Genomic DNA, 27,577 nt, shown 5'->3' with positions numbered 1-27,577 from the left:
TGAAGAGGAGAAACAACAGACTTTCCCTCTGGCGAGGAGGAGAAGATACATTTTTTCTCCTCCCGAGAGGACGCGTCTAAAAAATAAAATGTGTCTTTTAAATAAATAAATATTTAATAGTTCAGGGCCTGATCTAATGTAGTGAGTAGTGTCAGTGTAGGTGCCCATGTTAGTGTCAGTTAGTGTCAAGTGATTATTTACTAAAACTGGAGAGTGCAAAATCAGGCCCACTTCTGCATAGAAACTAATCAGCTGATATCTAGACCAATTTAAAGCGGCCACGCTTTAATGATGTTTTAATCTCATGGTCCTTATGTTTTGCATAAATATGATTCTCTAGGTCAGGGGTCTTCAAACTACGACCCTCCAGTTGTTCAGGAACTACAATTCCCATCATGCCTAGTCATGTCTGAATGTCAGAGTTTTACAATGCCTCATGGGATGTGTAGTTCCGCAACAGCTGGAGAGCCGTAGTTAGAAGATTCCTGCTCTAGGTGGTCAGCTAGATGGCTCCCTCAGAGTTCATGATGTATTTGAACTTTATATGGAGTTTATAGCTAGTCGTTTGCCCTTCCTTTTTTTTATATGTGTTTATGTGTTGCCATGGGTCCTCATGGAAGATCTTACTTGATTGTTACAGTCTTCTTTTGTCCCCCCCCCCATACTTAAAGCAGGGCTCAAAATTTCAAGTCCTGAGCTACTAGCCAGGTCTTAAGGGTTACTCGCCACCAGTTGCCCCACCCAACCCCTACCCTGCCCCTAATTCCGCCCCTAAACACGCCCTCATAAATTATCTCATGAAATAACAATTAAATGTTTTATGCAGAATTAAGTTACAAAAATAAATATTAACAACTTTATCAGTGCTCATTAATGCAGCCTCACCAGCGCCCATCAATGCAGCCTCAGCAGAGCCCATCAATGCAGCCTCACCAGTGCCCATCAATGCAGCCCCACCAGTGCTCATCAATGCAACCCCACCAGTGCCCATCAATGCAGCCTCACCAGTGCCCATCAATGCAGCCTCACCAGTGCCCATCAATGCCTCTTCACCAGTGCCCATCAATGCAGCCTCACCAGTGCCCATCAATGCTGCTTCACCAGTGCCCATCAATGCAGCCTCACCTGTGCTCATTAATGCAACCTCACCAGTGCCCATCAAAGCAGCCTCACCTGTGCCCATCAAATCAGCCTTACCTGTGCCCATCAAATCAGCCTTACCTGTGCCCATCAAAGCAGCCTCACCTGTGCCCATCAATGCTGCTCACCTGTGCTCATCAATGCTATTCACCAGTGCCCATCAATGCTGCTTCACCTGTGCAAATCAATGCAGCCTCACCAGTGCCTGACAATGCCGCCTCACCAGTGCCCATCAATGCCGCCTCACCTGTGCCCATCAATGCCGCTTCACCAGTGCCCATCAATGCCGCTTCACCAGTGCCCATCAATGTCACTTAACCAGTGCCCATAAATGTCGCTTCACCGGTGCCCATAAATGCTGCTTCAACAGTGCCCATCAATGTCGCTTCACCAGTGCCCATCAATGCCACTTCACCAGTGCGAGGAAAGGGAGAGCTAGGTGGATCATCACAGTGCAGCGATTGCCTGCTGTAACAGCTTTCATTTGAATTGCCCAGTGTTCCCGCCGATTGCCGTCACACACAGTCCCGCGTCCTGGCCTGGGTACTTTGACAGACAGAACACTGGTCCAATGCCAGGACATGTGACATCTATCAAAGTACCTGGGCCAGGAGGCAGGATTGTGTGTGACGGCGAGCGCCGGGAACAGTGGGCAATTCAAATGAAAGCTGTTACAGCGGGCAATCCCCACACTATGACGGCCGGCTCTCCTCTTTCTCTCTTCCTCTGGGCGATCGCTGGGAGAATGGCTTCCATTTAACTCTGCCTGCCCCTTTTGAGGCAGCCCACACTCACCCTCAATCATTTTACACTCGCAAAATGCGAGCAGGCGAGTGGAAATTTTGAGGGCTGCTTAAAGTGATTGTAAAGTCTTGTTTTTTCAAATTAAAAATAACAAACATGTTATACTTACCTGCTCTGTTGCAGTGGATTTTTACAGAGCAGCCTGGGTCCTCATCTTTGGCCTTTCTGGCCCATCCCTTCTGTTGGGTGCCCACACAGCAAACAGCTTGCTATGGGGGCACCCGAGTCCAGTCACAGTTCCCTGTGTCCATTCAGACACAGCGCTGCAGCACGGCCCTGCCCCTTTTCCATTCTCATTGGCTGACTGACTGTGATTAACAGCAGCACGAGCCAATGGCGCCGCGCTGCTGTCTCAGTCAATGAGGAGGGGAGTCCTGGACAGCCGAGACATTCCTACAACATCGCTGGAGCTAGAAGGATCTCAGGTAAGTGTTAGGGGGGCTGCTGCACACAGAAGGCTTTTTATCTTAATGCATAGAATGCATTAGGATAAAAAACCTTCTGCCTTTACAACCCCTTCAAGTGCCACTTTTGTTACATGTACGTAGCACGCAAGGATTATTTTCTGCTCTGACAAGTGATCTTTTCTCTTTGTTCTTTAAAAACAATAAATAAAAAGGACCGAAACAGAAAAAAATCAGCTACTAGGTTTTATTGCCAAAGCTTAATTGAACAAGCTGAGGTTAAAAGTCGATTGATTTCTATGCAGAAGTGAGCCCGATTTTGCACTCTCCAGCTTTATTAAATAAACCCTATTGTCAATGTGTCTGTTAGTGTCAGTTAATCAGTTAGTGGCAGTGTGTTTTAGTGTCAGTGCGAGTGTTAGAGTCAGTGTGTTTAGGTAGAAAAAAACTCAAAATGCGTACTGTTGATTTTTGGCCCTACTATAGATACAAATAACAAAAAACGCACACATATGAGGTATCATGGTGATTGTGAGGGGTAGGAGAATTTATTTTGCAGTTTGTTTTTTTTCTGGCGGATCATGTTAATGGTATACAAATATAAGGCTAATATTTATATATATATATATATATATATATATATATATATATATATATATATATATATATATTATTTTGGCCCAGTTTTCCTTTCATAATAAAACAAAATAAGGAGATATCCATTACTATTTACCACCAATGAAAGCCCAATCTGCCCTGAAAACACGAGGTATAATTTACCTGGATACACTAAGTAGTTGCAATGATATGTACAGGTTTACTAACACACGTCAAAGTTTCAAAATTGGGTTTGGGTGTTAAAGTGATTGGAAATGATATATTTTTTTTTTAAATTAAAATTATAAATAGTGCTATACTTACCTAGGGTTATACTTACTTGCACAGAGCAGACCCAATCCTCCTCTTCTGGGTTCCCTGCCAGCGCTCCTGGCTCCTCCTCTCCTTGGTATGCCACCGTAGGAAGACATTTAAAAAAAAAAAAATATTGCTTTTCTTTCAAAATAGTCTTTTTTTGTTTATAGCGCAAAAAATGAAAACCACAGAGGTGATCAAATACCACCAAAAGAAAGCTCTATTTGTGGGGAAAAAAGGAAATCAATTTTGTTTGGGTACAGCATCGCATGACTGCGCAATTGTCAGTTAAAGCGACGCAGTGCTGTATCGCAAAAAAAGGCCGGTCGGTAAGGGGGTGAAGTGGTTAAGGCTCCTCGGGTGTAAGTCATCTGGTGACTTATTAAATGTTACGTTTTTCAAGTCTATTCCTTATTCTATACTCTGTTAGCCATGAGGGTGCTTCCTGTGATGTGTCATGAGGATAAAAATTGCAGTCTTGGTTACTGAATCCCCCCGTTTCCCTTGTGAAGACTGAGGAGAAGAATAAATTCAAAACCTTTGCCATCTCTCCATCCTTTGTAACCAGATTCCCTTCATCATTCTTTATGGGGCCAATATGATCTGACCTCCCTCTTTTGCTATTTATATACTTCAAGAATTTCTTGTGATTTTTACTCTCCTCCGCTATGTGCCTTTCATGTTCTATCTTAGCCATCCTGATTGAGCCCTTACATTTCTTATTGCGTACTTTGTAAAGTTGGAATGCTGATGATGACCCCTCAGCCTTGTATTTTTTGAAGGCCTTCTTCTTTTCTTTTATATGCATTTTTACGTTGGAGTTAAGCCACCTGGGACTTTTATTAGCTCTTTTAAATGTATTTCCCATTGGGATGCACTGGCTAATACCCTTATTTATTATGCTTTTAAAGCACACCCATTGTTCCTCCGTGTTCATTGTTCCTAAGATTTTATTCCATTTAATATCTTCTAGCAAGGAGCGCAGCTTAGGGAAGTTGGCTCTTTTGAAATTCAGTGTCTTTGTATTACACTTGTGTTTCCTAATTGTGTGATTTATACTGAAACTAATTGACCTGTGTTCGCTGTTTCCTAAATTGCCCCTTTTTTCCACATCTGTGATCAGGTCTGTATTGTTAGTAATCAGTAGGTCTAGTAATGCTTTGGTTCTTGTTGGTGCATTTACCATCTGACCCATGAAATTGTCCTGCAAGACATTTAGGAAATGGCGAGCCTTAGACGAATGCGCGGTTCGTTACGCCCAGTCTATGTCTGGATAATTAAAATCCCTCATTATAATGACACTTCCCATCCTTGCCACCATTCCAAACTGTGATAGGGGGTCCGCCTCCCCCTCCTCCCTTTGGTTAGTGGGCCTATAGCATACTGCCAGTATTACTTTACCCTTGGTTTCCTCCCTTTGTAGCTCTACTCATAAGAATTCCACCTCCTCCCTTGCTCCATTAGTGATGTCGTCCCTCACATTCACTTGTACATCATTTTTGATATACAGGCAAACCCCTATCCTTTTTTACCCTACCTATCTCTATGAGATAGGGAATACCTTTGAATGGTTGTCACCCAATCATCTGAGCTGTTGAACCAAGTCTCTGAAATTCCCACAAAATCAAAATCCTCCTTGTGCAATAGCAGCTCTAGTTCTCCCATCTTGTCCACCAGACTCCTGGCATTAGTGAACAAGCCACGCAGTTTTGTCTGGATGCATACTATCTCCTTATTGGGTGCTCTGAAGATGCAAATAGGACTTGTTACTATACTTACTTTGGGTTTAGGTGCTTTAGTCAACCTACCACTAATCCCCCATACTACCCTCTGAAATTTGTTCCACGCTGGCTATCCCTACATCTGGAGCCTCCCCCCGTCGCCTGGTTTAAAAGCCCCTCTAACTTGTCGGCCACCTTCTCTCTCAGCCGATCTGCACCTTCCCCATTTAGGTGCAATCCGTCCCTGCTAAAGAGCTGGTAACCGACTGAGAAGTTGGCCCAGTTCTCCAGGAACCCAAACCCCTCCTTTCTAAACCAGCTCCTCAGCCACTTGTTTACTTCCCTAATCTCCCGCTGCCTCTCTGGTGTGGATCGAGGTACCGGTAGTATTTCTGAGAATACAAGTTTGGAGGTCCTAATACTCAACTCAGCTGCTAAGTCCCAAAAATCTTTTTTTAGGACATTTCATCTTCCTCTGACTTTGTCATTGGTGCCAACGTGCACCATGACAGCCGGGTCTTCCTCAGCCCCTCCCAGCAATCTGTCCACCAGATCAGTGATGTACCAAACCAGACCGCCCAGAAGAAAACTTACAGTTCGTCGCTTCAGGTCTTTGTGACAGATTGCCCTCTGTGTCCTTCTGAGAATTGAGTCCCCTACCACCAGAATCTGTCTTTACTTTCTCTTGGCTTTACCCCACCTTCACTGGAGGAGTTATTCCCCTGGCAGCTAGGGGCGTCACTCTGCTCCAGCAATGCTGGTCCCTGACTGGTTTCAGCAATATCATGGAACGGGGCATACTTATTGGGATGTTTCAGCCCTGGATCAGCCTCCCTGGCACTTTCCCCTCTACCCTTCCTGACTGTCACCCATCTACTTTGCTCTGGTGTATGCACCTCTTTTCTTAACCTGCCTCTGTGCTGGCCCCTACTGGGTATGATCCCAACTCTCCTTTAGTATGGAGAGTCTTCTCAGTGTTGACAGTTGCTTCCCTAGACTCAGGACCTGGGCTTCCAGGGAAACAACGTGCTTACATTTTGCACAGCAGTATTCGCCCTCGATCGGATGGTCAAGAATTGCATACATGCCGCAAGATGTACACCGAGTTGCATCTCCCTACCCGCCGGTCATCGTACCCACAAATTTAATGGGGATTGGAAATTATGCTCTGTCCAATTAACTAACAAACTAGCTTCCTGACACTAATACTCAACAGCACACAGGTACTCACAGCACTCGGTGTATTCACAGCACTTGGGGTACTCACCTCATCTGGAAGCTGTTCACTTCACTGGATATGTGAGGGTTTACATCCGCTTTAAGGTAAAAAATGCTTAGGCTTTAGAACCACTTTAAGGTTTGTTTGACCCTAGTCATAAAGGGGTTAAAATTTTTAATTCTTTTATTGAATCCTTCCATAGAGTCGAGCAATGCCAAAAACAAATGCATATCCAATGACGGTGTCATAGTACAATGCCAATCTGCAGAAACAGTAAGAAACTCAACCAATCCATCAAAAAAGAAGTCAGTACTCATCAGGCATGGCGCTGAAAAAACTTCCGTTTTACAAAAATGTAAGACAACAGACCGACATGGCCTAAGAATGGAAGGTAGGCAAATTGAAAGAGGTATAGGGGGAGGCAAAAAAGAGGGGTGTTAGAAGGAAGGGGAAGGATGGGCTGAGATAAGACCATGAAGCCCCCTGTTTTCGCCCTGTCTATACTGTCTGTGGGTTATAAGACATGGTGCTTATAGAGAGAGGTAAGAACGGTCTTTCTCTTTCTTATTTGGACAAATATGGCCAATTTGGAACAGAACCTGAGCATGTAGGGAGCAGGTCCTAAAATGTATCCAAATTTTATTTTAAAATCTTGGGATTTATGCCCTTACTAGTAGAAACATGCCTCCTATCAAATACCACATAGCAGAGTCTGTAAAACTTTGATGATAAAAAATTTGGAAGTATGCATATTTCAAGGACACTTGTTCTAAGCAAAGTACACATCTCTTCCAATTATAAGTACCATTAATGAAGCTTCACTAACTTCTCCTTCTGAAAAGCTGGAGACTTTGCAGGCAGGAATTTTATGCTGTGAAAATTTGGAACACTCTGTTACTAGAGCTGGTTCTAGCAACTCTTCATTTTTTGGTTTAACTGGATGAACATATAGCTTTTTAAAAGCAGGTTATTATTTTCTTTTTTAATTATTTTTTTTAATGCACTTTTTTTGTGGTTCTATGTTTTTGCCTCTACAGTACAATAATAACTTTTAATAAGAACTAAGAAAATATAGAACAAAATTTAGTTGATTACTAACAAACAGATCTAAAAATAGGTTTTGCAAGCTATGGTTGCCATTCACAGCCTCTTTCAAATGAAAACAATGTTATATAAAAAATATAAATTATCCTTTCATTTGTTATTGACAGTACAAAAAATGCTTTGAGCATACCAGCTGTTTGCTTGTGATGTGCAGGTCTATTGATATCCTATATTTTGAATGTGTCCCTTCTGAAAACCGTTAATGACAAATGTGCGATTATTCAAATAGGCAAATGACAAAGGCTTCCGGAAACCAGAAGATGGAAAGCTGCTTGGTGAGCAATGAATGAGAAGGGACAAATAACCATTGTACAAGTTGATAACATCTGTGTAAAAAATATTTATTGCAATCATTTATTGTACTGGTTTAATCTTGAAGGGCTCACACATTGAAGTGGGCCTTTCAATAACTTTTAAAGGCAGCATGAGTACATCTCAGACATGTCACAATATACAGCAGTCAGTATAATTAAAAAAAAAAAAGAAAGAATAAGAAAAATCTGCCTAGGTTGAGTCACGTTTTAAAGGCTACCTGTCAGCTGAATTAAGCCATTTAGTAGTCACATTTTTTTTTACAGGGTACACAAGTACTCACCACTTTTGATAATTTGAATATATGTATATTTGCACTTTGATTTGCACACGCTTGAATCAGTTATGTATTTAGCCTGTATATATATACAATATATATATATATATATATATATATACACAGTATCTCACAAAAGTGAGTACACATATTTGTAAGGATTTTATTATATCTTTTCATGTGACAACACTGAAGAAATGACACTTTGCTACAATGTAAAGTAGTGAGTGTACAGCTTGTATAACAGTGTAAATTTACTGTCCCCTCAAAATAACTCAACACACAGCAATTAATGTCTAAACCGCTGGCAACAAAAGTGAGTATACCCCTAAGTGAAAATGTCCAAATTGGGCCCAAAATGTTAATATTTTGTTTGGCCACCATTATTTTCCAGCACTGCCCTAAGCCTCTTGGGCATGGAGTTCACCAGAGCTTCACAGGTTGCCACTGGAGTCCTCTTCCACTCCTCCATGTTGACATCACAGAGCAGGTGGATGTTAATAACCTTGAGCTCTTCCACCTTCCGTTTGAGGATGCCCCACAGATGCTCAATAGGGTTTAGGTCTGGAGACATGCTTGGCCAGTCCATCACCTTTACCTTCAGCTTCTTTAGCAAGGCAGTGGTCGTCTTGGAGGTGTGTTTGGGGTCGTTATCATGTTCGAATACTGCCCTGTGGCCCAGTATCCGAAGGGAGGGGGTCATGCTCTGCTTCAGTATATCACAGTACATGTTGGCATTCATGGTTCCCTCAATGAACTGTAGTTCCCCAGTGCCGGCAGCACTCATGCAGCCCCAGACCATGTCACTCCAACCACCATGCTTGACTGTAGGCAGGACACACTTGTCTTTGTACTCCTCACCTGGTTGCCGCCACACACGCTTGACATCATCTGAACCAAATACGTTTATCTTGGTCTCATCAGACCACAGGACATGGTTCCAGTAATCCATGTCCTTAGTCTGCTTGTCTTCAGAAAACTGCGGGTTTTCTTGTGCATCATCTTTAGAAGAGGCTTCCTTCTGGGATGACAGCCATGCAGACCAATTTGATGCAGTGTGTGGCGTATGGTCTGAGCACTGACAAGCTGACCCCCTCACCCCTTCAACCTCTGCAGCAATGCTGGCAGCACTCATACGTCTATTTCCCAAAGACAACCTCTGGATATGACGGTGAGCACGTGCACTCAACTTCTTTGGTCGACCATGGCGAGGCCTGTTCTGAGTGGAACCTGTCCTGTTAAACCGCTGTATGGTCTTGGCCACCATGCTGCAGCTCAGTTTCAGGGTCTTGGCAATCTACTTATAGCCTATGCCATTTTTATGTAGAGCAACAATTATTTTGAGAGCGTGAGAGCGATAACACCAAATTTAACACACCTCCTCCCCATTCACACCTGAGACCTTGTAACACTAACGAGTCACATGACACCGGGGAGGGAAAATGGCTAATTGGACCCAATTTGGACATTTTCACTTAGGGGTGTATTCACTTATGTTGCCAGCGGTTTAGACATTAATGGCTGTGTGTTGAGTTATTTTGAGGGGACAGCAAATTTACACTGTTATACAAGCTGTACATTCACTATTTTACATTGTAGCAAAGTGTAATTTCTTCAGTGTTATAGTCACATGAAAAGTTATAATAAAATATTTACAAAAATGTAAGGGGTGTACTCACTTTTGTGAGATACACACACACACACACATCTTTTTTGGGGAGGGGGGGCTGCACATAATTTTACATTTTAAAACTGCATTACAAGATTTGTAGGTAACAAATGCGTTTTAAACTATAGAAACCAGTCACTTTACATCCTCTTCCTGACAGAATGCTTGAGACATACACTAGCATCAGTATTGTCTCATATCTTTTCTTTGCTGAGCACCTGCCTGGGGCTGTAATGTAAAATGCAGCACTCATGCTAATACAACTGTTTCATTCTTCCCTCCATAATTCATCCTGTGCAAATAACAAATCGCTAACAGATGTTGATTTTTTTTCTTTTTAGAGTAGATGACATGATTCACCAACACAGAGAATATATAACAAATTAAAAGCAAGAGCTATATGTAGATTCTAGAAAATATCTTTATAAGGCACAAGTTCAGGAAGAAAGGTATTTTGTATACCTTAACTGCTCTGCAAATCATGACTTGGCTTTCTAACTATAACACTGAAATGACTATGTTAAGCTCCACCTCCCAGCCCCCCCCCCCCTTATGTCTTTTGTATATATTAGTAAAAACTAATGCAAGAATTTGCAATTAGAGCATCTGAGATATATACACATATACCATTTAACAGCGCAGACCACCAAAAAAGAGAAAGGAGAGATTGTTTCAATATTCCCGGTTATAGTTTACATGGTATACTAAAGCATCCAGTTATACAGTTGAAACACACAGGTGGACAGAAATTACTAAAGCCATCCGGCCAAAACACGTAAGCTGTTTTATCCTGTTATCACCTGGTAGTAAATAAACGTCCATACACTTGGATGTTTTTCGGGTTGCAGGCTGCCTATTTTCATTTACCATTGTATGAGTGACTGGAAGACACTTGGAGCCCAAGCACCATTTTCTCTACTCCCCATTAGGACTTATTGGGACTCCAATTTGATTCTTGCTTTTTCTTATAACAGACAGAAAAGGAGGGTATAGCCCAACCCATGTCAGTGAGGCAGAGATCAAACAAACAAGTACAAGCAAGTATTCTCCCGATGGCAAAAGAATGAATTCTTCATTGTTGGCTTCTCTCTGCCTTCATTCCTCAGTGAGTGCCCAAAAAAAGAAAGTTGTGACATAGCAGGGTCCTGTTTCAATAGATTCAGGCAGGATTTTTTAAAATATCCACGAAACAAGAAAATCCTAGTTTAGAGGAAGAAAAAAAAAACAAAATAGAAGGAAGGGGATATGGGAGCAGGGAGAGATGGAGAGGGGAATAGAGCAAACTGAGTTGTCTCCTTACCGCATAGTTGCCTCCTTACCCTTCAAGTCCAGCAATAGAACAGAGTGTAGTAGGTTAGCGGATCAAAAAGAGTAGAGTTTTAATAAGTAAAGTGACTGTTTATAGCACTTCATTAACAGGTGCGTGGGATGGAGGATGAAAGCCGCTGGGTCATTCTCCAAAAATCATATCATTAAAATTGGAAAAAAACTCTTTCACTTGATTACAAAAACACTGCAACACTTGCTTGTGTTGTTGACACCTCCAGGATAGGAGTAAACACAGTGGAAAAGTTTAGTACAGTATTTTAAGGACTCTGTTCCAAGCCCAATAGAATTTTAAAACCTGATGGAAATGGATGCGTGTGCAAGGCTCAAGATCCATTGTATTTGCCGCTTTGAAAAGGAGATCCCCAGGTCTACAGTTCTCTTTTTGAATTTAGTAACAAGTGACAAGAGGTGGACAGAAATAATATCAGGAAATGCTAGTTTATTTTGGAACTTGCAGCTGCCCCCTCTAACCCTACTGTTGTAGGCACTGGCCCACAAGTTTTGTGATGTTAATAGCAGCCCTTCCTGATATCAAAACTTTTGGGGAGCATTAGTTTATAATCAAGAAAACTGATTTTTTTTTTTTTCCCTCTGTCCTCCTGGCGTTCTGATGGAAACATTTTAATTGTACCCATTTCAAATATATAATTACTAAAATCAGATTTTGATGAATGCATGTAATTAGAATACGGTAAATGCACTTCCCTGAGGCAAGCACTGGATTTGACCAAATAATAATTACAAATTTCAGAGGTAAATAAAAATAATTTATTAACTTCCAATGAAAGCTCACACTACAGATTCATAAAAGGTTGCCACAGTGGAGTGCCACAATTTTTACATCTGGGAGGGCAAAGCTTTATTGGCTTTACGTTAAACCTATGCTATAAAAAACTGCTGATGCACTTGATATGTTGACACCTGTAAAACACTGACTTCTCACCTGCCAAAATCCCTGCATGTTTGCCATTGACTGCATGCCTACATTTATGAATGTTTACACATTAAAAGTGAGGTAGACACTTCCGGCTGGATGTGATTGAGGCAGGGTGCACCTCTCCACAGCTCCGCTCTCCTGATTATCATCCGCAGCTACAGAGTGAATAGTCTGACCCACAAACTTCAGATCTGGTGGGGGAGAGAACGCTGAACTTGGGGATGCCTTCTTCAACATTGAAAAAGACCGGAAAGGCACCGTTAGATCAGCGGCAGACACGCTCCATTAAGGACACAGCGCCTGGCCCCGCCCCCGCCATCTTGTCTTCCTCTCCGAAAGAGCAGCGCGCTAAGACACATCCTGGTAAGATGGCTCACACAGAGAATGCAGGGGGGACGGAGGGAGCAGGTGAGCTGAACCCTGCAGTGGATGCTGAAGCTATCACAAGGCCGATTCTAGAGGCAATCAATGCTAGCAAAGCAGAGCTCATGGGGCGCATTGATCATCTCTCATCAGAGTGCAATCTAATCAGGCATGATTTGGATAAAATCCGAGGCCGACTAACCACCGTGGAGACACGTGTCTCTGACATAGAAGACACTTCTCATGATTACGGAGCGCAAATTGCAGAGCTCAGAGATCAGGTCAGATCCCTTCAGCATAAAGCCATAGATGCAGAAGACCGACAGAGGAGGAATAATATAAGAGTGGTGGGTCTCCCTGAGGGAGCTGAGGGGGACAGGCCTGCACAGTTTGCTGAACATTTCTTTACACAACTGCTAGCCATGCCAGACATGCCCCCTACATATGTGGTCGAGAGAGCGCACAGGGTCCCGATGGGCAACAGACCCCCAGGGGCTTTCCCCAGACCGTTCCTGGTCCGCTTCTTGAACTTCCGTGATCATGACATGATCCTGATGCAGGCCAGGCAGACACCGGAGCTGAAGCATGACAACGCGCGCATAATGCTATTTCCAGATTTCTCAGCTGCGACAGAGCAAAAACGCAGATCCTTCAATGAGGTCAGAAGACGCCTGAGAGAAAAAGAAGTCAAATACAGTATGCTATATCCTAGCAAACTCAGGATCCAGCATAAGGGGTCGGTGAAATTTTTTGAGAACCCAGAGGAGGCCAGCGAATGGATGGACAAGGAACTATAACACGCTGAATATACAATGACATCATCCTCCTGAAGTGGAGGCTATGGGGTGAGGCCTTGTGGAATTGGCTTTAGTTTTTCACTAATATGTCATTCATATTATATTTTTTTCTTATTTTTCTGCTGCCTTTTTTTCTCTACATTTTGCCTTTTTATATATTTTTTATATTTTTAACTTTTCTTGGGTTTTTTTGTTTTCGGCTATATTCTATGGAGTCCATGCTTATGAGTAATGATGAGGAAGCGTGGATCTGTTGAGATTCACACCAACATAGCATGGCACGAAGGCTCATATTCTCCTTCAAGAAGTCCCCAACAAGAAATAACTCTCATTGACACCCCCACTTTATTATTATAATTTACGCTACAGGGTGTACAGTACATATGGAGTTGCTATATGGTACTGCTGATCACAGTTAAATTATTTGACGCACATGTTCTACATCCCTAGTGAGGTTAAAAGGGGTGATTCTGTATCTCTATCCAGGGACTTTCATTTTTGAGAGGAAAATTTTTCATTTTTCTTCTATTATAAGTTATTTTCTCTTATCAGAGTATCCTGAGTAATTCACATGTAATGTGGGTTAGGAATTCAAGTAGTCCTTATGGAAACGCCTAATGGACTCTAACTAATACAGTAGGAGTGTGTGGAGGTGCTAAAAGACCAGTTAAAGTGCTGCCGAACTTTCGATTGCTGTGGCGGGAGGTCACCGCAAGGTTTTTTTTGGTGCTGCTGTTTTGTTTAGGGAATAAGCTATATACTGGACTGGGGAGTTTTGTTTCTGGTATAAAAGCATGGGAGGGAAGTTTTGTAACCACAGCTCGACATAGGGACACATGTTTTATTTTAATCTCTAGTACAGTAGTGATGGATAAGCTATGTTGGGGTGACCCCCCTATATGGATAAACATCCGGTTGATGACAGATGGTGGTAGATACAAGGATGGCGGATGTCAAGATTGTGTCTTGGAATGTTAGGGGCCTGAATCACAAACTTAAGAGGGCCTCCATATTCCAATACATTAAACAAACTCGCCCACATATAATACTGCTACAGGAAACACATCTGGATGGCAGTAGAATCCTCTCTTTGCGCAAACCATGGATTCAAAGGGCAATACACTCAACCTATTCCACGTTTGCTAGGGGTGTTTCCATATTGATATGCAAAAATCTCTCTTGCACGATACATCAGGTATTCACAGACCCAAATGGTCGCTATGTGGCAATAGTCCTAGATATATGTCATAGAACTCTCATGATAATAAATGTATATGTACCTCCTCCATTTCAGGCTAAAATATTATATGATCTCTTGCCTAAATTAGCACCTTATGCTCACCTTCCTGTGATGGTTTTGGGAGATTTCAATGCGGTTCTTGATGCAGCATTGGATAGCTCTAACCCATCTAGGGGAAGCTCCAGTGACCTGAATGGATGGCAATCTGTGGCCAATCTCACGGAGTTATGGCGTTGGAAGCATCCAACGGATAGGTGCTTTTCACACGTGTCAACGGCACATAGACCTGCAGCAAGGATTGATCTTGCTTTCGAGAATAATCTCTTGCTACCATATGTGAAAGACACAGAGTATTTAGCTGGTGGTCTGACTGATCACAACCCCCTGGCTGTTACTCTGATCCTTGGTTCGGGAACACGGGGAGGGGGATGGAGGCTTTCACCCGGCTGGATACAAAATGAGCAAGTTTCCGCTCAGGTAACTAAGGCCATGGACACATATTGGTCCTCCAATGTTGACTCGGCGGATGCCTTCAAGGCAGTGACTCGGTGAGATGCCTTCAAGGTAGTGACGAGAGGGGAATTTATCTCCGCCATTAAAACAACCCGCAAGCAGGATAGGGAAGAGATAGAAATTCTGGAGAACAAGGAAAGAGAAGCGGCAGAGGCCCATACGGGATCCTCTACAAGAACATCTTATGACGCCTTGCTGGAAGCAAGACGATCCATTTCACTGCATTTTACGGGACAGGCCCGGGTAGAAATGGTTAAAGGAGCTCAGACGGTCTTCGCAGAGGGAGACAAAAATGGGAAACTATTGGCCATGTTGGTCGCTGACTCTCGACAGATTACAAATATTTCGCTCATCAAAACCCAGGGAGGATCTATACTTAGTGAACCAAAACAGATTATGCAAGAGTTTGTCCGGTTTTATTCCTCTCTCTATTCTCCAATCCCTGCTTATGACCCGACAGATTTAGATTCCTTACTTGAGGGCTTGCCAATACCAAAACTTACCGATGCGGACAGGAATACTTTAGAAGCCAAAATTACCAAGAAGGAAATTGAACAGGCAATTTTTACATTTCCCCCAAATAAAGCTCCTGGCCCAGACGGGTTTCCAGCAGACTTCTATAAGGCAAATGTGGAGGTCCTGGCCCCGAGAATTAACACACTACTGGCATACTGTCCTGAACATAACGCCCTGGCTGATTCCATGTTGGAGGCTTATATGGTCCTTTTGTTAAAGCCAGGGAAAGACCCACAGGAATGTGCCTCATATCGGCCTATAGCATTATTAAATACAGATCTTAAAATTCTGACTAAAGTACTGGCCATGAGGTTGGCTACAGTAATCCCCTCGATCATCAACATAGATCAAACCGGCTTCATGCCGGGGAAGTCGACAGACACTAACTTAAGAAGATTTTTTACTCATCTGCAAGTTCACTCAATGACCCCTGGTACTAGAATAGTAGTATCTATTGACTTTGAAAAGGCCTTCGATTCAGTGGATTGGTCCTTCATGTTTAAGGTCCTGGAGATTATGGGGTTCGGGCCATACTTTAGGAGGTGGGTGGCCATGCTTTATAATCATCCAAAAGTAGCAATCAGATTGGGAACCTCCACCTCAGATTTTTTTGAAGTGGGTAGGGGAACTCGGCAGGGTTGCCCATTATCCCCCTTTCTGTTTGCCATTGCACTGGAACCTCTGGCAGTTGCATTGAGATCAGCCAGCGCAATAAAATCCATTCGGGTAGGAACCATAAAGGAAACTTTGGCACTTTACGCAGACGACATGCTGCTTTTTTTGGAAGACCCCAGGGACTCCCTAAGAGCAGCATTAGGAATTATTAATCACTTCGCAATGTTTTCAGGTCTAAAAGTGAATTGGAATAAGTCATCAGTCCTACCGATAGACCCGGGGGCTAGAGCAGATGCAGACCCTGACTTGCAGTTAGAGTGGGTTTCCTCCATTAGGTACCTTGGCATACAGATCACAGCGAACATTCAAGACTACATATCTCTTAACCTGTTACCCCAAATAACATTGTTATAGCAGAAAGTACTAACATGGACAAAACTTCCGCTATCATTAATAGGCCGCATCAGCTTATTGAAAATGAAATTTCTCCCGGTGGTACTATATTTTCTGAGACATGCACCTGTCTGGGTTCCGAAATCGTATTTTCGAAAGCTGGACAGTATCATCTCATCCTTCCTTTGGGCCCCTAAGCCTCCAAGAATTGGGTATAGGGTGTTGCAGGAACCAGGAGATCGGGGAGGCCTGGCATTGCCAGACTGGCAAAAATACTACATAGCGGGACAGATGGTCTTTGCTCATAGGTGGCTGACGACTGAGGATGGAGATGCAGCTACAGTACTGGAAGCGGCACATTTGGGGTCATATGAAAGTCTCAAGTTTGCTCTGTTTAGGGGCTTCAGGTCTGAGTTACCTTTAACTTTGACAATGAAAGCCACTATTAAGGCCTGGGAAACAGCAGTTAAATTAGCATGTCCCAGTTACGGGGGAGTGTCGCCATCAACTCCCATATGGATGAACCCAAGGTTAACACAATTTTATAATTTACCGGATCCCATGATTTGGGCAATTAAAGGTATCAAGACGTTGGGGGATATTACAATATATGGTGAACTTTTAACTTTTTCACAATTACAGTCAAGGCATGATCTCCCAAACTCTTATCTATTTAGGTTTTTGCAAATTCGTCATGCATATCAGATGCAGTTTCGCAAGGTGGGGGTAGAATCCTTGCCCTCGTCTCTTGAAGCTATGTTATCAGACGTTGATCTGGTCAAGCCTCTCTCAAATACTTACAAGGAATTCTTTAAGGTAACGCCATTGGCGATTGATAGATGCAGAAAAAAATGGGAGGGGGAAGTCCCAGAGGTACAGGGAGAGGACTGGGATGATCTATGGACGCAGCCATTTAAACATCTGGTATCGGCGAGAGATAGACTGATTCAGTTTAAATTCCTTCATAGAAGCTACTATACGCCTGCTAGACTGAATAAGATCTTTCCCATAGTGTCGGCGGAATGCTGGAGATGCTCATATTCGCCAGCTGACGCTGACCACATTTTTTGGAGCTGCCCACACATTCAAAAATTTTGGACTGATGTCACGACATGTATTACTGAAGTGATATCAGTACCGATCCCAATGACTGTTAGGGTGTGTTTGCTAGAATTGGTAGATGAAGTGGTACCCTCAAGGGCCATGCGAACAATGCTAAATGTCTTGTTTTTCTATGGTAAGAAAGCCATTCTTTTGGAATGGAAAAAATCTAAAGCCCCGAGTTTTGCTGCATGGAAAGGCCTGGTAAACTCCATGCTTCTGTATTACAAAGCCACATACGAGGCCAGAGGGTGCATGAAAAAATTTGATAGGGTGTGGCAAGCGTGGTTTAAATCCAATAGCACAGTGGGTTAGTGGGGGAAAAATTTAATGTAATTTAATTTAAGCAAAGTGATACCCTCTGTTGGACAATAAAAGCCAGAAGGTCCTAATCATTTAATGCCAATTACTACATTTGGAAACTAGAGACACTGAATGTTGCAATTCCTGTCACAGGGGAAACAGTGCGTACATACCATGAAAATTGCTGTATTGATTTATGATAATATGTCGGGCTGTGGTTCAAGGGGTGGGGAGGGGGGGGGGGAAGATTGTTAGATAGTTGGTCTTTGTTAGATAGACAATAAGGTCATGTTGACCTTATGGGCACGGTCCTTGGACGAGCCCATTGTTGTATGATATAAAAAAAGAAAAAAAACAATAAACAGAATTTAAAAAAAAAAAAAAGTGAGGTAGACAGCACTCTGACAAGCCTGTAGTACTACTGATAACCAAAGCTTACCACTTCTTATGAAAATACTATTTCCCTCACTATAATTCTGACAAATGACTTCAGTGCTTTCTGACTCACTCACCTGAAACTAGCATAGAGAGTCAGAGTTCTGCCTTCATGCTGTCTTTCCTAACCTGCATGCCTGAGCATAGTCATTATCAGAATTACTGATGCCAGAGACAGAATGATAACTAGCATTTTTAGCAGCAGGTCAGCAGTGGCAGCCCCCATATTTCAGTATGATTACCTCTAAGGGTGATTTAAAAAATTAAAGCTATACCCTCCAAAAAAAAAGTTTATACTTGCTTGTCCCAGGGGAAAGCCGCTAGGAGAATCTTTGGGCTCTTTCACATGGGTGGACTCCACCAGCGGATCCGCCTGCTTAGCGAGGTATTTGTCCGCTGATCCCAGCTGAGCAGGCGGATGACAGGTCCATGTCTGCTCCGCTTATGCAGAGTGGACACGGGCACAGCCTGCTTTTCTCTATGGACAGTCAGATGTAAATGGACCGCCTTTCAGTTTACATCCTACTGTCTTCTAATCCAATCCGCCAGATGGATGGATAATGGATCCCCCATCCGTCTGTTTTTGCCAGACTGGATGACGGCGGGTGTAAATGGACATATGTCCTTTTTAAATCCATTGCTCCATAGTGGGCAATGAATGGTCGAATCCTAAAAAACTGACAGGCAGACCCGATCAGTCCGCCCGTGTGAAAGGGTCCTTCAGCATCCAACACACTTCAGGGTGTGTCCAATGCCTGTATACTATGCCATGGGCTGTGGTTCCATTCCACTGGCCCCTACATCACTAAAGAAGACAGCACAATATTGTGCTATCTGATCTGCAAGAGATCGAAGATATGAGGGAACTTGCAGCTGGATAGGTAGGTAAAAAAAAAAAAAATCTTGCACAGTTTTTGCTTTCATTTTTTTTCAAATTTGTGACAGAGTTCCTTCAGGGCCTATGTCCATGAGCTTTCATTAATGTCAGATGGGTTTCTATGGGTATGCAAAACCTGCTTTAAGCATGTCAAATGCATGTTAAAAGAAAGTTAAATGCAGGTCAAATTAACCTGTTAATGAATGAATTCTAAATTATCTTAAAAGCTTCTCAAAGTGATGTTCATAACACAGACCCAGAGCCTGTCAACAAATAATAATATGAATGACAACTTCTGCTAGATGGGAGATCACAGACTTGACACTGGATATGCATGTGAGGTAATGATGAGACCCCAAGAATATTAATGTTCAAAAATGATCTCATCCTTCCTTATATACTGTATGTCTGCATATAATTTTGAAAAGTTACACTTTCAGCAAAGAAAAAAAAGGAAATAATCTTTAAAGCTGTAATGTGCAGGGCAAGTCGGGTCCCCTTTTACACCTGCTGATTACATCTTTGAGAAGGACTGTGCTGGCCATGTACTGACAATATGTTCTCTTTATAATATCAAACATCAATATGATAGATATGGTAAAGTTTACAATAGAAAAACAGCACTTACTGCATGTTCCTGTCCTTCATACTGACAAGCACCTTCTTTTCCTGAAGTACACTCTGGACAGCACTTATTATGTTCTATTCGAAAGACTTCTCCCTAAATAACAACAAAAACTTACTTTCAGCTAGTTTTACAATGTATGCGCTGTAATAAAAGCAAAACAAACAGTCTTAGGGAAATAACTTTTTCTTATAAAGTGATCTTGAAAGTAATAGAACCTAGGCTGGTGTGCTGAATGCAGTTGCAAAAGTGCAAAGCATATAATATAATAAAATATAACGCAATACACAGTGCATTGTACGGTATACCATGGAACATTTGTAAATCATTCTGAGCCAAGGGAATTAAAAATGCATTATCTCTTATGTTTTGTATATTTTCCTGTTCTTGCTGCACAGAAATAATATATAACACATTTGGCTTTCATTTACTGCAGATAAAACAAATTTGAGTTTGATGCAGGTTGTAAATTCTAAAATTGCTCTGTGCAAAATTCACACCTTATAATTTCCCAGATGGCTCAGTCTTGCAGGTAGAAAACTTTTTGTAACGGCTTAATTCTGATTTTTATTTCTGTAATACTGATTATTCAAACCGTTAATACAACTTTCACATATAATGGCCTTTCCCATGCTTAACGTAGCTGTATTTGAATTTCTAAATTGGGTGTGCTAAATGTAAGTTAAAGGAATTCCTGAATGTTGGGGGTGTGCTAAATGTAGCTTAAATTACTGTAAATGTTTGAATGAATACACAAATGTTAACTTTGCCTATCAGCTAGAGCAGAGGTCCACAACCCTCTGGCTGCAGACTGGTGCTGGGCTATAGCCTGCTAGGGGCCGGGCCGTGTGACGAGGTGCAAGCGGGCGAGGCAACACAACCTTCACTGCCACCCTACATGCCCCAGAGGGCTCCTGCTTCCCTTCTCCCAGGACCCCTACTCCTTTCCCTCTCTGTGGTCATGAACAATGAGAAGGGAAGAATAAGGGGGCCAGGGACAAGATTCCACAGAGCACTGGTGAAACCCAGACTGCAATGCCCCCCAGGTGACAGGCAGCACCCCCAACATCACTCTCCCCAGGTGACAGCCTGCCCCCCCCAGTTTGTGGTGCCAGGGGAGTTGGGAACCAATGAATTAGAGGGTAGTCCCAGAGGCTCCAGCACTGGAAGTCAGTAGTGTTTATTCTCTCTTGCTGGCAAAATAGTGTTTGCTTGCGTATGCTCCTCTGCATATGTGCATGTGTGTTTCTAAGTGTACACAGCCAGGTCCAGTTAACAACCACTGGCATTTAACTCAAATAGCAAATGTTAAAAAAAAAAAAAACATACTGTGGGGTTAATTAACTAAAACTAGAGAGTGCAAAATCTAATGCTGCTGTGCATGGTAGCCAATCAGCTTCTAACTTCAATTTGTTTAATTAAGCTTTGGCAAAGAAAAAAAATGGAAGCTGATCGGCTTCTATGCAGAACTGCACCAAACTTTGCACTCCAGTTTTAGTAAATCAATACCTGTGTGTATATTTTCCAACAGTTGCATTTTTCATATAACACTTTTCAATAACAAGAAAGGCTTGTCAGTATTGGCTGGTGTTGGCTGGTAATTTTGCCTAGGGTTTAGCTTTAAGCTGCCCTGTGCTGGTAGAAGTCCAAGCTCAGCTCCCATACCGAGAGCAGAGATCCAGATCTCTAGCAGTCTGATGTGCCCCCTGCAGAGTTCTCCATTCAACACCTCCCTAATCCAAAGTGTTGACTGGAGAATCATGTAGGGATCATGGAAGGATGCTCACATAAGTGTCATGGTCAGGTTTCCACAAACTTTGAGCCATATATATATATATATATATATATATATTTAATGATGTCAAGTTAAATTATGATGACACGCATCAGTGAGGCGTGTAAATAAGTAATTTTTCTCTTTTACTACTAAAGTGATGGATAAAATGGATGTGGACACATGCATACATGCAGTCCCCGGGTTAAGAACACAATAGGGGCTGTAGGTTTGTTCTTAAGTGTAATTTGTGTGTAAGTCGGAACAGTGCATTTTCAAGTGTAACTTCAGCCTGTGCTGGGATGTGGGATGTTCCGGGCGCTTCTGGGCATGCAGTTATATTATCTGGGGCTCTTCTGGCCATGCAGTATATGTAGTACTGCAGTGTGGAATGTGTCCAGCTCTGCAAGATAGCTGCTCAGAGGTATCCAGAACCAGCGTGGAGCACAAGCAGCTGGCATTGATGTTCATTCGTAAGTAGGAGTTATTCACAACTCGGGACTGCCTGTATTCCTATGAGCATGAAAATTACAAATTTTTTCAAGAAAAAAGATTTCAGATATAAAATGGGAGATTCCCAAACTTTTACAGTACCTTTGTAAAGTCACATTGTGGATCCCTGCAAAACGTCATTTCACATATTGCTATGTTGTCATGGCAAGTACAGTCTTGACAAGATTCTGGTTTCCATTCAGTGCCATTCTGTAATGAAAAATATACAAAAATGTATTTACTGTCTGCACAGTAGAAAGCTATGACAAGCTGTGCCTAAACATTGACCTTTTATCATTAGTTTAACCTCTTGGGACTAGCACCTCCCGGCCCTTTAAGAGGTTTATGACGCCGGGAGGCAGCTTAAGATCACGTGACTGCCGTGACTGGCTATCACAGCAGTCGTGTGGTCCAAAAATGTTCGGTTAGGTGACGGCAACTGTGCTTGGAGTGCGCAGCACATGCACTCTTGGCATGGGTGTATAGGCAACAATTTACACAAATATGCGGTCCCTCGGCGCTAAGGACCAGGCGCAGAGAGGCCGCATATTTGCGTGGGCCAGCGCCAAGGGGTTAAAAACAGAAAGCATCTCATGTATCAGTGTTTTTTTTACTTAACCACTTCAATACTGGGCACTTTCACCCCTTTCCTGCCCAGCCCAATTTTCAGCTTTCAGTGCTGCTGCACTCTGAATGACAGTTGCGCAGTCATGAAACATTGTACCCATATGAAATAATCATCATTTTTTTCACACAAATAGAGCTTTCTTTTGGTGGTATTTAATCACTGCTGTTTTTTTTTTCTTGCTAAATAAACTAAAAAACAAATATTTTTAAAATAAAACACATTTTCTTTGTTTCTGTTATAAAATTTTGCAAATAAATGTTCTTCATACATTTAGGCCAAAAAATGATTCTGTTACATTTCTTTGGTATAAATAACCCAAATCAATGTTTATTATTTAGTCTCTAGGAAAGTTATAGAGTCCACAAAATATGATATATATATATATATATATATATATATATATATATATATATATATATATATATATATTTATATTTATATATATATATTTATATATATATATATATATATATATATATATATACATACACACACACACACATGTATACACACAGTATCTCACACCCCTCACATTTTTGTGAATATTTTATTATATCTTTTCATGTGACAAAACTGAAGAAATGACACTTTTCTACAATGTAAAGTAGTGAGTGTACAGCTTGTATAACAGAGTAAATTTACTGTCCCCTCAAAATAACTCAACACACAGCCATTAATGTCTAAGCCGCTGGCAACAAAAGTGAGTACACCCCTAAGTGAAAATGTCCAAATTGGGAACAAAGTGTCAATATTTTGTGTGGACACCATTATTTTCCAGCACTACCTTAACCCTCTTGGGCTTTGAGTTGACCAGAGCTTCACAGGTTGCCGCTGGAGTCCTCTTCCACTCCTCCATGACAACATCACGGAGCTGGTAGATGTTGGAGACCTGGCACTCCTCCACCTTCTGTTTGAGAATGCCCCACAGATACTCAATAAAGTTTAGGCCTGTAGAGACGCTTGGCCAGTCCATCACCTTTACCTTCAGCTTCTTTAGCAAGGCAGTGGTCATCTTGGAGGTATGTTTGGGGTCATCATGTTGGAATACTGCCCTGCGGCCCAGTATCCGAGGGGAGGGGATCATGCTCTACTTCAGTATGTCACAGTACATGTTGGCATTCACATTTCCCTCAATGAACTGTAGCTCCCCAGTGCCAGCAGCACTCATGCATCCCCAGACCATGACACTCCCACCACCATGCTTGACTGTAGGCAAGACACACTTGTCTTTGTTCCTTTTACCTGGTTGCCGCCACACACGCTTGACACCATCTGAACAAATACGTTTATCTTGGTCTTATCAGACCACAGGACATGGTTCCAGTAATCCATGCCCTTAGTCTGCTTGTCTTCAGCAAACTGTTTGTGGGCTTTCTTGTGCATCATCTTTAGAAGAGGCTTCCTTCTGGGACAACAGCCATGAAGACCAATTTGATGCTGTGTGCGGTGTATGGTCTGAGCACTGACAGGCTAACCCCCCACCCCTTCAACCTCTGCAACAATGCTGGTAGCACTCATACGTCTATTTTTCAAAGATAATCTCTGGATATGACGCTGAACACATGCACTCAACTTCTTTGGTCAACCATGGCGAGGTCTGTTCTGAATGAAACCTGTCCTGTTAAACCATGGTATGGTCTTGGCCACTGTGCTGCAGCTCAGTTTCAGGGTCTGGGAAATCTTCTTATAGCCTAGGCCATCTTTATGTAGAGCAGCAATTCTTTTTTTCAGATCCTCAGAGAGTTCTTTGCTATGAGGTGTCATGTTGAACTTCCAGTGACCAGTATGAGAGAGTGAGAGCGATAACACCAAATTGAACACACCTGCTCCCCATTCACACCTGAGACCTTGTAACACTAACGAGTCACATGACACCGGGGAGGGAAAATGGCTAATTGGGCCCAATTTGGACATTTTCACTTAGGGGTGTACTCACTTTTGTTGCCAGCGGTTTAGACATTAATGGCTGTGTGTTGAGTTATTTTGAGGGGACAGCACATTTACACTGTTATACAAGCTGTACAATCACTACTTTACATTGTAGCAAAGTGTCATTTCTTCAGTGTTGTCACATGAACAGATATAATAAAATATTTATAAAAATGTGAGGGGTGTACTCACTTTTGTGAGATACTGTATATATAGTGGCGGCTGGTGCTCAAAATTTTTTTAGGGGGGCGCAAACAAACTGAAAAATTCTGAAAAAAAACCCCATCAATTGCAGTACCATCAAAAGCAGAAACTGTACCATCAAATGCAGCCACTGTGCCCATCAATTGCCGTCACTGTGCCAAAAGCAGCCACTGTGCCCATCAATTGCCGCCACTGTACCAAACGCAGCCACTGTGCCCATCCCAATTCCTGTCCCTTCACCTCTCAGATCAGTCTCAATTCCTGCCCCATCAGACCTCAAATCCTGGTACATAGCATTTCTCACAAAGCCGGTATATAGAATTTCTCACAAAGCCTGGTATATAACATGTCAATTACCCCCTGTCTGCACAATTACCTCCCCCCATCTGCACAATTACCATCCCCCCATCTGCACAATTACCCGTCTGCACAATTACCCCCCTCCTGTCTGCACAATTACCACCCCTCCCCGTCTGCACAATTACCCCCGTCTGCAAAATTACCACACCCCCACCCCCAGTCTGCACAATTACGCCCTCCCCCTAGTCTGCACAATTACCACCCCCCCAGTCTGCACAATTCCCCCCTCCCCCTAGTCTGCGCAATCCCTCCTCCCCCTAGTCTGCACAATTACCCCCCCCCATCTGCACAATTACCAACCCCCCATCTGCACAATTACCACTCCCCCATCTGCACAATTACCCCGCCGTCTGCATAATTACCACCCCCCGGTCTTCACAATTACCACCCCCCATCTGCACAATTACCCCCTGTCTGCACAATTACCACCTCCCAGTCTACATAATTACCACCCCCCATCTGCACAATTACCACCCCCCATCTGCACAATTACCCCCTGTCTGCACAATTGCCACCCCTCCCCATCTGCACAATTATCCCCCCTGTCTGCATAATTACCACCCCCCCCCACCCCCAGTCTGCACAATTACCCCCCTCCCCCTAGTCTGCACAATTACTCCCCCTAGTCTGCACAATTACCCCCCTCCCCCTAGTCTGCAAAATTACCACCCCCCAGTCTGCACAATTACCACCCCCCATCTGCACAATTACCACCCCCCAGTATGCACAATTACCCCCTATCTGCACAATTACCCCCCTCCTGTCTGCACAATTACCACCCCTCCCCATCTGCACAATTACCCCCCCGTCTGCATTATTACCACACCCCCACCCCCAGTCTGCACAATTACCCCCCTCCCCCTAGTCTGCACAATTACCCCACCCCCCAGTCTGCACAATTACCCCACCCTCCAGTCTGCACAATTACCACCCCCCAGTCTGCACAATTACAACCCCCCGTCTGCACAATTACCACCCCCATCTGCACAATTACCCCACCCTCCAGTCTGCACAATTACCACCCCCCCAGTCTGCACAATTACCACCCCCCGTCTGCACAATTACCACCCCCCATCTGCACAATTACCACCCCCCAGTCTGCACAGTTACCATCCCCCAGTCTGCATAGTTACCATCCCCCCATCTGCACAATTGCCCCTTGTCTGCACAATTACCACCCCTAATCTGCACAATTACCCCCCGTCTGCACAATTATCACCCCCCATCTGCACAATTACCACCCCCTGTCTGCACAATTACCACCCCCCCGCCTGCACAATTACCACCTCCCATCTGCACAATTACCACCCCCGTCTGCACAATTACCTCCCCTGCACAATTACCTGGGGGGCAATTGTGCAGATAGGGGGTAATTGTGCAGATGAGGGGAAATTGTGCAGACGGGAGGGGGGTAATTGTGCAGATGGGAGGGGGTAATTGTGCAGACAGGGGGTGGTAATTGTGCAGACGGTGGGTCTGCGCAATTACCACCCCCGTCTGCACAATAACCACCCCCCCAGGTCTGCACCCCCCATCATCAGCACAGACCCCCCCCCAGTCACTCACTGAGTGATTGGCGAGATTGAGAGGGGGGCAGAGCACTGCAGAGAAGCGCAGGGAAGGTGACGAAGGGTCCAGCCAGGCCTCCAGGGATTAGTGTGTGCGGAGCAGAGGGGCAGCTCCGTGGCCACATACAAACTCAGCGACTGAGTCAGCTAGAAGAGAGAGAGACACACTGTCCGGTCCGTGACAACGAGCCTGACACACACTGAGCCCACGGCGGTTTACATACCTTAGAGAAGCCGCGCCAGCAAAGCCTAGGAGTCAATCAGGCCTGCTTCGTCTCCCACACACCACGCGCCGCCGGTCTGTCACAGTCCACTCCTCCACTCACCCCAAACACAGTGAGCAGAGAGACCGGAAGTGACACGGTGCAGCGAAAAGCACCGCCCACACATGCTGCAATGGCAAATCACTGGAGCTTGGAGAATGGGGGAGTGTTTGCGGGCGCATCTCTAGCGCCCTGGACACTCCCTAAACGTGAGCAAATCGGTTGCCCATGTGCGGCGCCCAGTCACTCTTAAAGTGACCTTTTTTTTTGTGTCTACTGTACCACTGGACGGGCCGCTACTAATATATATATATATATATATATATATATATATATATATATATATATATATATATATATATATATACACACACACACACTGCATATACACAGTATATGAAAATTATTCAATCTTGATGCACTGACGGCCTATCTCATTTCTTGAGGCTCAAAAATGCCAGGACAGCATAAATACCCTCAAATTACCCATTTTTGGAAAGTAGACAATCCAATGTATTCAGTAAGAGGCATGGCAAGTTTTTTGAAGTTGTAATTTTTTGTCAACATTTTGGGGAAAATTAAGAAATGTAAAAAAAAATTATTTTTTCACATACTATCACCAGTGCAGTACAGCGTCATCATATAACTGGTGTGGCAGTGATCAGGGACATTGACTGGTGACAGTATGTAAAAAAAGAACAAAAAAAAATAAAAATTGTAATAACTTTTTTAATATTTTTTTTTTTTATTACA

At 43.2% G+C, this 27,577-nt stretch overlaps 1 protein-coding gene across 1 annotated transcript in view; it reads right to left on the bottom strand.

Moving 5' to 3' along the window:
• Positions 1 to 27,577, bottom strand: part of FRAS1 (Fraser extracellular matrix complex subunit 1) — an 830,295-nt gene that overhangs the window by 574,608 nt on the left and 228,110 nt on the right. Inside the window, exons 3-4 of the mRNA XM_073597432.1 lie at positions 21,975 to 22,082; positions 19,610 to 19,702 (exon numbers count right to left, since the gene is read on the bottom strand). Coding sequence (XP_073453533.1) covers positions 19,610 to 19,702; positions 21,975 to 22,082 — 201 coding nt within the window. The remainder of the gene's footprint in view (positions 1 to 19,609; positions 19,703 to 21,974; positions 22,083 to 27,577) is intronic.

The sequence above is a fragment of the Aquarana catesbeiana genome, linkage group LG01, assembly GCF_042186555.1.
Source record: "Aquarana catesbeiana isolate 2022-GZ linkage group LG01, ASM4218655v1, whole genome shotgun sequence".
Taxonomy (NCBI): Eukaryota; Metazoa; Chordata; class Amphibia; order Anura; family Ranidae; genus Aquarana; species Aquarana catesbeiana.
The sequence above is the reverse complement of the archived record's forward strand: the minus strand, read 5'-3'. Positions and strand labels throughout refer to the sequence as shown.